The following is a 12,229-nucleotide window of genomic DNA, read 5'->3' as shown; positions in this document are numbered from 1 at the left end:
GTCAAATTAAGTGACGCATAAAATGAAGACAAAAAATTCCGTGAACTCCGTTTAGACAGCGCGAGGTTTTAGCACGGGGAAATATAAGCTGTGGTAATGTGCATCTTCCGGGAATGTCCAAACCCTTGTGAGATGAGAGCAACTGAGGATAAGTCCTAAACGGGCGGGGTCTGGGCTATAGTAGGCCTACCATTAGGTTTCTCTGGAAATGATGAGCGCATGTTGTGAAAGCGGTATCAAACAACACACAGTTTAAGATACTCTCGACAGGTCAATCATTTTCCCCTTCTGAGTTTAGATTATAAATTATAGCATGCTTGTCTTAGCCAGGAAATAAACTATTATGTTTGTTCACAGCGCAAAAAAAAATCAAGTTCCCATACCGGGAGTCGAACCCGGGCCGCCTGGGTGAAAACCAGGAATCCTAACCGCTAGACCATATGGGACTGATGCTTCAAAACGTGAAATATTGCTTTTTATTTTTTAAAATGTAGTCTTTCGGGATAATGTTGTTTTCGTTACGGTCGATTTTTTACAATGGTCTTGTGGTTGAATTCTATATAGTGATCATGGCCATGAAAAACAACCACGAAGTTATAAGTCGTGTTTGGGGTGTCATAGAACATAGTTAGGGAGCTAAGTACCATCTAGTGGTCGTTCAGTGTATTTGTGAATCGTTTTTAACAGCAACAGCCATGGGAGTAGAGAAGTGTATATTAAACAAATGATGCGATTGGAAGATCTGCTTAAATTACAAGTTGAAGAATTGAAGGGTAAAACCTTAAATACAAACACTGTTTACCGTGTTTCCAGAAAACTAACGATGAGGGCTAAACACATGACGTAATTGTAGATGGATTGGTACAAGTGCAGGTGAGGGGGGGTCCGCTATGTGGTATAACAATGTTTGAAAACTTACTGCAGCGGTTTCAAACAACCCGAGAAGTTACATATGACAATTAAACATTCAGCAAGACTTAAAAGTTTTGCCTTCATGAGGCTTTACATTCTACCCATTATTTCCGAGTCGGAAGTAATATCCCCCTTTTTTCCTCGTCAAGTGGTATCGCCTTCAGACTACCAGAGAGGCTGCCAAATATTTGACAAACTAGCAGTCGCTTGCTAACCAGAGCAAGGAGTTGAAAGACTACACCGATTAAAATAAATACAGTTATCTCCAATTTGAGCCACTAGGGTTTTGTTTTTTTGCCAAGGATTTAGGTTTACGTTTTAACACGATGTCAACTCCAGCAAGACGACGTTTAATGAGAGATTTTAAACGGTAAGCGACAAGAAAAACAACAGAGAAGTAGCTAGAGCTAACGTTAGCATCTGTGGCTAGCGTGTTAGCCTTAGTACTAACCGATCTAAACTCTAATTTCAAAGAACAATACAACCGTGGGTGTTTAGAAATTATGTTTGTTTGGTGTGTGAGTGTAGCTGTCGTTAATTTATGGCCGTAGTCATTTATTACAACTACACTAATGACTGGTTAACAGGTAACGATAGTGTCGATGTGTCTCTATTTCTGCGGGCTGTAGGGGAGACAGTCAAAGCTTTATCCAGGTGGTCTTCAAAGGTCCATAAAAGGTTTGGGAAGATTACAACTTGAAACACACACACAGATCTAGAAATGGACATTTATAGCTCATAGTTAAAGGAAAATGATAAGCAACCATCTGAATACAAAGTAAATGTTGGCACCTTGTTTTTATTCCTGATCTACAGTAAGTTCAAACAAAACCAAAAATACTCATGACCACGTTCTCCAAATCCTTTTGTTGACCCATGGATAAAAAATCATCATCATGTTTTTCAAAACGTGATTACTGTCTGGACAAGATTTTCAACATCAGAGGTGTGTTTGTACTCACCAGGCAGGTAAAGGAATCTCCCATTTTCAAAGAGGCAAGGCCCAACCACAGATGACTATGCAACATCTTATAACATCTTACAATAGCACAGTATGACAAATGTCATTCGATTGCAAGAAATAATCACATAAATGGCATCCAAATTATGCTGATCTTAGTTTGAGATGCGACCCAACCCAACTGTGAATCCTGATGAAGTGGATGTGATTGGGAAATATGCACAGATTGGGACTCCTACAGCGTACAAGGGCACCGTTTCCATAGTGTAACATGTTACAGTATATGCAGTTCTAGTGATGATGTTTGATTATGTGTGTTGTGCTCGACCGACATCCACCATATTTTGTGATACAACTTAAATTTTTACTGTTTTTGTCAGGCTCCAAGAAGATCCTCCCGCAGGGGTTAGTGGGGCCCCGTCAGAAAACAATATCATGGTATGGAACGCTGTCATTTTTGGGTAAGTAAAGTCAGTTTAATAAAAAGAAAAGAGTCTTTTTTATTTGTGTATTTGTCACTTTTCTAGAAGTATGTACTGCTTCTTTGTAAACATAGACAAACGATAAAGCTGTTGGTCTTTAAAGAAGGGTTTGAGAGTATGAAAAAGTTCATAGTAGTGATTTGTAAAGACCTGTCTTTTACCTTTTCTTTCAGCCCGGAGGGAACGCCTTTTGAAGATGGTAAATCCTCTCTTAACTCTTGCCATCAAAATGAAATATATTTCCAACCCTGCAAAAACATTTATCCAGCAAATATTCCTTGTCACTCAGCAATGGATTTTTTAAAGATTGATTATATCAGTTGGTAAGGTTAGGGTTATGGGTAGATTTCTGACAGTGCCTTGAAACTGTTTGTTTGTTTTGCTAGTAAACTACTCCCTTCATGAAAATGAAGGAAACACATTGTTTATAACATTTACCACATGTAAATGTTTTAACCAATGCTTTTACAACTATAGGCTTTGAATTAATGTCAGTGTTTTGTTCTGCAACTGTAGGCCATACAAATAGCTATTAATAATTTCTTTGGGCTTTTTTTTTTTTTACATGTACTATTTCACCACAAGAAGTTATTGTCAATAGTCTCTGATCACATAGTAATGTCTTGCTTTGAGTACCCTATCAACATTGCTAAAACAACCAGTCAGACTGAAAGAAAAGGTTTATTCAGACTGTGGTAATTTCCAAGTTACTGCCTCTGTGAAATGCGAATGTTTTCAATTCATACTATTGAATGATGACTAATAATGACTCCTCATTTTCAGGAACCTTCAAACTTACCATTGAATTCACAGAGGAATATCCAAATAAACCTCCAACAGTGCGATTTGTTTCCAAAATGTTTCACCCTAATGGTATGTACTCAACTGTCAATGTCCAAAAAAATTCAACTAAAATTTTCATTGCATCAATGATGTTTTTTCTTTTCTTTTCTCAATGTTTTATATGTAATCTGTATATTTTTTGTGCGGTGCTCTTTTGCAGTGTATGCAGACGGCAGCATATGCTTAGATATACTTCAGAATCGTTGGAGTCCAACCTATGACGTCTCTTCTATCCTAACATCCATACAGGTAACCTCACGTCTCTTTACCTAGAACACAAATGTTATTGATTTCAGAAAGTTAGTCGGAGTGACAAAGCTAAACCATATCCTGAAAATGTTGATACAACTGTCAATTTGCACCTCTAATCACAGCTGTTATAACATTATGCATTATCGTTAGAATTATAACTTACTGGTATTCCTCCTTGTATGTACAAAGTCTTTACTGGATGAGCCAAACCCAAACAGTCCAGCCAACAGCCAAGCAGCTCAGCTCTACCAGGAAAACAAGCGTGAATATGAGAAGAGGGTTTCGGCTATTGTTGAACAGAGTTGGCGTGACTGTTGACCCCTGTTGTCGTTCAAGTATGAACAGTCTCCAGCCCAGAATCAAGAAACCACCGAAAACACAAACTGATCTTGCAACAGAAGACAGCACATCCTTCTCAGTATATTTGCCCCACAACTGTTGCTAAGTCTGTATGCTGTTGTGTTGTGGCATTCACTCCTTCCGAATGCTTTTGTTAGGCAATTGCATAAATTTGTTGAAAGTTAATGTATCTTGTTATATTTGGGTTACTTGCAACAAGCCCCAGCTATTTTCTTTTTGTTTAAGGCGGCATTAGACAGGCTCTTAGTTGTGACTTTACTTTTTAATTTCTACGTGAATTAACCTGGTTGGATAAAACAGTGACAGTTATTAGATGTGCTTGCTGTGTGGTTTGCTGTGTAGATACCAACAGTTCATATCTAAAAAGCAAAGCTTTCCCCTTCTGTTTCAGTGGCCTCACTCCTTTTGGTTTTCTTTTTCATGCCTTAAAAAATATCCTCTCTGAAAGATAAACATGTCATGCAAATCCATGCCTTTGATTTTAAAATTTTTCCAGATAATGGCAAAATTACACATTTCTTTTTTTCAACACTGAAACAAGACAGTTCCCTTTCAGGGCACTTCACTTGTTCAAATAGTTTCATACTGGTGACATTTAAGGCTGTGTGAGAGTATTTCTATGCTATTTTACAATCTTATAAATCAGCATTCATTATTGGCTGATTGAAATGTTTAACCAGGATGGTGTCTGTTTTCAGATAAAAGTTTGCACTGGTAACCCATGTAACAAAATGTACATTTTCTTGTAAATAAAATAAATATACATCAGTTGTTGTTGTTGCTTTAATATGACTTAACAAAAATAATCAAGATCAGGCTGTTGCTGGTTTTCTGTTTTAATTTGTTCAGCATTACCAGCCATTGAAAACAAGCAGACAGTTAACTTTATTCACAGGAATTAGCACATCTGACATTAAACAAAGATCACAGCTTTGATTTTCTGATCATAAATACAGCTTGTACTTGAAGATCGATCTCCGGGGTCCAGTTTTTCAAAATGATCCAGATTTTGTAGTCCCTTTTTTTGCTATTCCAGATAAAAGTGATCTTGTAGACTATATTCCGTTTTTTCAAAGGCTTTTTCGAGAGGGTCATTCTGATCTAGGTACCACAAGATCAGGATTACAGAATCTATAGTCTCAGTCTTTGAATAGACCATAAGAGGCGACCTCTGGTAAAAGATCCCAAGAGACAAGATGGCTATCAGGATCTGGAGAGTTAAGAAACTGAGAGGGAAGAGAAACAGATCACTCTAGCTGAGGAGCAGATGAAACTGACTTTGCTTGACCAGAGGGAAACAAGGCTCCGTATTCACCTCTTAGAAGAGAGGCTGAAAGACGCTGGCGTTACAGTTTCTGAGGAAGAAATGTAGAATTATTGTTTTTGCATCTAGTTTTTCTATTTCTAGCTGAACATATTTTTATGTTTAATATTTCATTTAGAATGGATATTGTTTTGGTATGGTCTGTGTTGCTCTAGTTTTGTTTAGTTTTGAAATACCCAAAATCAACATTTGATCTGGATTCTGGGAAGGATTGGATTACCAAATCCATATCCCACTTTTGTAGGATCCCATCTCTGCTTTTGAAATACCCAAAATGAGATTTAATCCTATCCAGGTCATTCTGATCCAGATTAAACTTTTTGAAAAACTGGGCACAGGTGTTAAAGATCCAACATAGCAGGTATTGCTGAAGAGAGATGTTTGACTACAGGGCGACTGGTACACTTAGCTACAGTTTGATGTTAATGCCTCTCTGATCCTTGTCTTTTATTAACGGTCTACAGTGTTCACAAAAAAAAGCAGTGAAAAGCTGCATATTCTGCCAGGTTCCTTACATAGCAACATAACAAAGATGATTTATTTGACAAAACCTTTTTTCTTTTTGCATGAATTTTGAAAACTGTAGGATCATCTGGAAATGATTAAAAAGCACTGAACACAAGGTAGTGCAAAAGTGAAACAGATACTGGACATGTGGAATGGAACGAGACAAAATAGAGAATTTCATTCTCCACACCCCCTGCCAAAGGTAAAATTCATTTCATGGCGAAGGAATGAAGAAACCGCAGGTGACGCCTGAAGGACTTTTAATGAATGTTTGTGTTAAATCCCAAACCTATGTAAAGCAGTTTACTGGGGTGTGAGTTGTTCTAAAATCAAAGCTCATGATCTTAACGTTCTTAGTTTTGTCCTTCATGCAAACTAGTGAGAGGCCTGAGGTTTCACAAGTTCGTATCGTCCCACCTGTCCTTCCTGTAAAAGCTGACCAATGAGCTGGTCTTTGTGTACTTTGCGACTGACAATAAGAAACCGTTGCCACCCCTGTCCATATGACTTGCTCCGCAGGCCATACTTCTGAGATATCTGGTGGATCTGCTTGCGTTCATCATTGGTGAGGTCGGTGGAGAAACGGAGATCGTCCTGGCGGTCTGACATGGCGTAATTTCGAATAATGTCCTCAATGTCTCGCTTGCTGAGCTGATTTCCAGTTTTATCTGTGTCCATGCCCAACCCTTCCCTGGAGAACTGCTCCTTCACTCTGATTGGTTCGGCAATTCCCTCCCCATCACGGCCTAGACCGCCTCCTTTCCATCCCATCTTGCGCAGCAACTGGTTTCCAATATTGTCCTCCTTAATCTCCTGCCTCGTGGTCTCTTCACCGGACCGAGCCAGGATCTGAGATCGGGAAATTGCATCGCTGTGGCCCTCCTTTCTTAGGTTGGATTTCACCACAGCTTGTGTCCGCCTCAAAGTGGATAAAGCTTCTTTAGCTGCGATATGCTTTACTAATTTCTTAGGCCCAATTCCTGCAGCTACAAATTGTCCTTCCAAGTAGACTTCACACCTCCAGCGATGATCAGGCAGAACTGTGAACTTGTAATCAGCAGTCACTTTGTTGAACTGAGCTGTGTCATTAATGATACAGATAGCATTGTCAGAGTTTTCCAGGATAACCAGCTCACTCAAATGCTTCTTTTTGCCACTATGTTGCCCAAAGCGCCCACCAGAATCCACATTATTATTTCCTCTGGCGTATTGTGATTGCTGTTGTTCGTGGTGTTGGTGCTGTTGTTCCTGCTGCTGCTGTCGCTGTGCCTGATTCATGCGAAGCTTCCTGACTGCTTCTTCAGCCGCTGAATGCTTTGAGTTCTTTTTTGTGCCTGTTGCCTGCGCCACCAGCTCATCCTGCAGGAAAACACTGCACAGCCAAACACTGCTGTTGGGGAGCTGGTCAAACCTGTAGTCAATCTGCATGCGATTAAAAGCAGCAGAATTGTTGAGTATGCATATAGCGTCATGAGCATTGTCCATAACCACAAATTCTGTCCAGTGTTTACGTTTGTCAGGCTCATACTGGCCCTTAGAGCTGGGTGTGGGCTTATCCTCTGGGTTGCGGAGTGCGGGTAAAAAAGCCGGTGTTGGGCTATGCATCTGGCATACAACCATGTCATTCACGATGGAGCGTCTGTATCTGCGCTGCACCACACGAACCTCAACTTGTTTCAGAAAGAGTTTTACGGCTTGCTCGGATGCACGGTCCCTTGCCCCATTTTTACTCCCAGAGTATCCAGTAGCGAGATACACACCCTGACATCTCAGTTCACAGGCATAACCATCTGTTGGCACTTTCCTGTTCTTCGGTAGGTCAGCCTGAGGTATATTCTTCAGGTTGACGTAAATATACTCAGGATTTGTCTTGCAGGCTTGAATGCTGCGGCTCAGCATGAAATTATAGTTCGGCGAGTCACTCCCAGTCATGAACAAAGGGTCCCTAAAAGCGACAGCTAATGCAGATGCTACGCTACCAATCAACCGTTGCTTCTCATCTAACGTCGACTGAGATATAGGAATAGGCTGGGGTGTGGAGACTGACTGAGAATTGGTGGGACTGCTTCTGCCCGGACTGTTATAGACTCTGCAGAATGGCTTGCTGGATGAGGGCCGGTCCTCATGACCGTACCCCAAACCCTGACGCCCCGAATCCCAGCCCACTGATCTGCTCCCTCCCCCATAGCCATTGTATCTCTGAGTCTGAGTGTATGCTTCTGAATTGCGAGAGCCGTGGGCTTCATATTTGACAATGTAGTCCTGCTGTGTTTTAGCCATGTAGTTTGAACTTGACCCACGTCCTCCATAACCCAAACCACTTGTACCTCCAGAAAAGTACTCTCTGTCTCGATCTCTGTCCCTATCTCTATGGGAACCCCATGAGTCAGAGCTGTAAGATGGTACTCTGTCAAAAGCCGGCCTCAGGGAGGAGGAGCCCTGCGCTCTGCTGCTGCTACTATAAGAGGAGTGTTCAGCGTCCCACTGTCTTGCACTGTACAAGTCACTCCTCCTGCCCTCCTTGTCGTTCTCTTTCTCATCAGTGCCGGTACCCCCACTGCTTCCGCCACTGACAAAGTGAACAGGCTCAAATCGAGGTCTTGGACCAAATTTCGACACAGGCATTTTCCTCATGGGCTCGTCTCCTGCAATAACACGAAACAGTAGCTGTTAGAAACCCAGAAAGAATGTCCAATTTGACTTGGGGAAAGTAGAGATAAAGGAAACAAAAGTACAGTCCAATGAGTCAGATTTGTTATTGTTATGTAATATGATTTCATTTAATGAATGGGAATGGATAGGGATGTGTATGTATGCTGGTTTTGCTGATATTGATGTGAAGCAGAGGCGAATGCTTCTTAAATGCACTAATAAAGCAAGTTGTCACTATTGAAAAATCATTTAACACTATGCAGACTGTTTAAATGTGATAATATATGAAGATGTGTCTTAGTCAAAGTGCCACCCAAAATTTAAGATCTCTCACAAGTAAAAATAAGACTTTCTTTCTTTTAAGCATCGTCAGGGACCCTGAACAGAGTCTGCTATATATGACTGTTTTGACAATATCTGCCTTAATATCAATGCTGTGTGTAGTTCAGAATCACAATATCAACAAAAAGAGCGGAGAAGAATGTACTAGTGAACAGAAAACGTAATGCAGTAGTTAAATTACTTGCACATAAGATCGTACCAATTGTGTGTAAACCATCTATGGTCATGCCCCCATCGTAGGGAATCAAAGTTACCACCCCTCCCACTCGCTTTAGGTGTTTTCTCCTATATCATATCCTGCTGCGTTCTCACATCAGCTTCTTGGACTTTCTGCATAAAAAAAATACTAAGGGGCAGGCAGGAGAAACTCCTGATAAAGTCCAAGTGAACAATTTGGCTTGTTTGCGTTCACACATGCAACTCACCTCGAAAACTTCAGAAGTTTTGTACAAGTGTGAAAGCACTGTCAAAAAGTATTGACACAGACTTATTAGTGATTAAAATGTGTTTTGTGACAATAACAAAAGCCATAAATTGGATAGAGCTGCAATTTGCCACAACCATAAAGCCCAAATGTCACTCATTTTGACAGAGTCCAAACACATTAACTGCACATGATCAAGCCTAGTAGGACAGACTACTGTGCATTGAAAGAGAACATGTCCATGCATCACATAAAGTTAAGATAGTGTAGCTGCCTGCATGGCTGAACGGTACCAGGAAATAGTACACACACATCACCAGCCTTGGAATCAACGTAAGATTTCGTTGTCCTCACTTGCATGGATGTAGTTCGGCTTTGAAAAGACGAATGTTTGTTTGTATTGTATTGCCTTAAAGAGGCAAATCTGCAGACTATGTTGAAAAGCGGTTGATCAGCAAGCTCGACAACTTACTTGTTTCTGTAGTGGAAAATCATTTGATAATCTGCATCATTTGTAACTACATGATTTGTGAGATTTTACTGTTCATTGTAACTCATCATGATCCTATTTTACTGAAGACTAGTTCACCTAATACGAGTACATCGATAAGAAACCCCTGCAAACAATCACAGACGCACCCCAGTGAGGTACAAAGTCCATATTCTACTGCCAATGTTCGCAAACATAAGTATACATCATCCTGTGCCTACGTGACTGGTTGGGTATAAAACCTCTGGATGGAGACAGAAGTAGAAGCAGAATTCTGATCCTTATCCCGGGGGAATGAACTGTTCCTATTCAGCGGAGTTAGTTTTGCAGTAACTTTGTCTGTTTTCCTGTTTGATTGCAGATTTTGATTAACTCTCTCCACAATAAATTACTTAAAAACATATTGGGCTGATAATATCACTTCTCACCAGGATATCTTACAGAAATGTCCACGACAAATGGCGACGAGGATGGGATTAGACGCGTGCTCTAGACTCTGTCGGGAGGACAGAAGGCAAGTGAAGCCTCCCCAAAGGGTGAGACGCTGTCATGTAGCGGAGCCCTGCTGGACCCTGGACACTTTACACTGTTTACATTACTCTATATTTTATATTTTGTACATTCAAATAATTCTTTTTTTGTATTTTTTACATTACATTCTATTTTACTGTATATATGTGTATTAGTAATTTGAGTGTTTATTGCACGGCCTTGCGGAACAGTCTTTACATTTCACTGCACATCTGTATGAGCATGTGACAAATACAAATCTTGAATCTGACCAAAAACAGTAACACAGTCAAACTTTGCTGAGATGATGATCACATTATTAACCGAGGAAACTCTCCTACCAATGCAAGCCTGACTGTAAATTAACTTGTGGACTTTTTATAGACATGTTGTAGTGAAACCCAAACAGGCTGGAAAATACATTTGTAAGATCAACACTCACTTCCATCAGAAGAATTGGGTCTCTTTTTTGCTTCAGAACTTGAAGTTAGATCAAAGGAGGGCATGTCGCCAGTGCGAGTCCCTTCTGCCATCACCAGCACCGTCCAAATCAAAGCCAGGCCATACCTTTCACAGAGGCGAGAGAGGAGAGAAACACATGACGTAAACGTATGAAAACATTGCTGCCATGCGGTATGCTGCCTTTAAAACACTGAAAATAATCATCACATGAGAGCAGAGTGCACTTCGTTAAAATACAAAACTCCGAGGCTGGATGCAAATAAAACTACACTACTTATCATTTGCTGGAAAGTTTTTGGGAAAGTTAATAAAATCCGTGTTATTTTGTATCAAAACAAGGCCCTGACAAAGTGACGCAGTAGGCCGACAGGGTGTCTCACATGCTAATAATAAAGATTATGAACAACTTTTGATGTGTGACTTAATTAACTTGGCAATATTCTTACCTGAAGGTGTAGCCTTTGGTCCGATTTATAACTGCCCGTCAGCTGAACATGTGACAGTGCAATGAGTTGTAGTCAGCCGGCTATCATTATCGCTCAGGCACCTTGAAGCTAGTGAAGCTCAACCTGGTGGTGGCTGCTAGCATTAGCCACCTAGCATGCCCAACACAGCTGCACTTCAGCAGCGAAAAGTCTCGTCCTGCAAGTGTCCTAACACGCTAAAGTCGTCACCAGAAGAAACCGAGCTGTTGTAAGGTTTTTACCGTTTCAGAGAGGGTAAAATAGAAAAAGCAAAAAAACGCTTCAGAGCGACTTTTACCCATTCGGCTAAATAGTTAGCAGCAGGGAGCATCCATTTTCTGCTCCAGCTAGAGAAGAATTATGGCGTCTGACTTTTCACCGCCCCACAATGCACTGCGGCAACATCGGTACTGCATTCAGTGTATGAGTATTCAAATCTGTATACATAATCACAACATCAGTGTTAGTGCAGTAAGAAGTTCGGCTGTTTGAAAGTGTTTATGTTTTTGCTGCAACAAAAATACTTTCCCAGCAAAAAATTTTCATACAAGGGATAAGTATTAAAATGCTTTAAACATTTTCTTCACTGATTCATCCATTTAATTATAACCTACTTTAACCTGAAGAATATTTATTTTAATGCTCTTATTGTTAATAGTGTGTTTAGATATGTACATCAACTTGATAATCTTTTTGAGTTTTTATGTTTAAATGGTTGTTTAAAATTTTAAAACTGAACTTGTCTTACTTTATCTAAACAGTCAGAGAAATTCACCTAACCTGTGTCGATATTTGATTGTTTTTTTTCTCTATGTGCACAGACTTAGATTATTTTTTTAAAAATTAAAAAAAAAAATGTTCCATTAATTTTGACAAAACAGCAACTTTAAGACTTTTCTGGCGTCAAAGAAACTCCTTTTGGCCCTTAAAGTTATTTACATTGTGCTCTATGTGACTCTTGATAATAATGTGTTTTTAATTGAGGGTCTGTTAACTATAACTTTATATATGTGCTAGCATATATAAAGAATCACAATCCTACAGTACATTTTAACATTCAAGGAATTTGACTTGAAGTTCAAATATATTAATAAAATAGTTATTTCAAGGCAAATTTAACAATTTAAAGAGTTCTCAGTTAATGGCGATAGAGAAAAGGCAGCCTTCACAGTTTTTCAAATATCATAAAAAAACGATTATAGCTACAGTAAATCAACACAAACAGCATTATCAGTAACCACGAG

At 39.8% G+C, this 12,229-nt stretch overlaps 3 protein-coding genes and 1 non-coding gene across 4 annotated transcripts in view; 2 read left to right on the top strand and 2 right to left on the bottom strand.

Moving 5' to 3' along the window:
- Positions 1–12,229, top strand: part of sowahd (sosondowah ankyrin repeat domain family d) — a 257,121-nt gene that overhangs the window by 219,561 nt on the left and 25,331 nt on the right. The gene's annotated exons all lie outside the window — the stretch shown is intronic.
- trnae-uuc (transfer RNA glutamic acid (anticodon UUC)) lies at positions 375–446 on the bottom strand. The gene has a single exon. It is a non-coding gene; the product is annotated as a tRNA-Glu (tRNA).
- Positions 1,104–4,578, top strand: ube2a (ubiquitin-conjugating enzyme E2A (RAD6 homolog)). Its single transcript, XM_061048492.1, has 6 exons — positions 1,104–1,282; positions 2,254–2,334; positions 2,529–2,554; positions 3,139–3,228; positions 3,359–3,447; positions 3,640–4,578. The coding sequence occupies exons 1-6, from the start codon at positions 1,239–1,241 to the stop codon at positions 3,766–3,768; spliced, it is 459 nt and encodes a 152-aa protein (XP_060904475.1). The 5' UTR covers positions 1,104–1,238; the 3' UTR covers positions 3,769–4,578.
- nkrf (NFKB repressing factor) lies at positions 4,580–11,108 on the bottom strand. Its single transcript, XM_061048491.1, has 3 exons — positions 10,968–11,108; positions 10,502–10,626; positions 4,580–8,286 (listed from the first exon to the last, which is right to left on the bottom strand). Exons 2-3 carry the CDS (start codon positions 10,590–10,592, stop codon positions 6,017–6,019), a joined length of 2,361 nt encoding a protein of 786 aa, XP_060904474.1. The 5' UTR covers positions 10,593–10,626; positions 10,968–11,108; the 3' UTR covers positions 4,580–6,016.

The sequence above is a fragment of the Labrus mixtus genome, chromosome 10 (assembly GCF_963584025.1).
Source record: "Labrus mixtus chromosome 10, fLabMix1.1, whole genome shotgun sequence".
Lineage (NCBI taxonomy): Eukaryota > Metazoa > Chordata > Actinopteri > Labriformes > Labridae > Labrus > Labrus mixtus.
The sequence above is the reverse complement of the archived record's forward strand: the minus strand, read 5'-3'. Positions and strand labels throughout refer to the sequence as shown.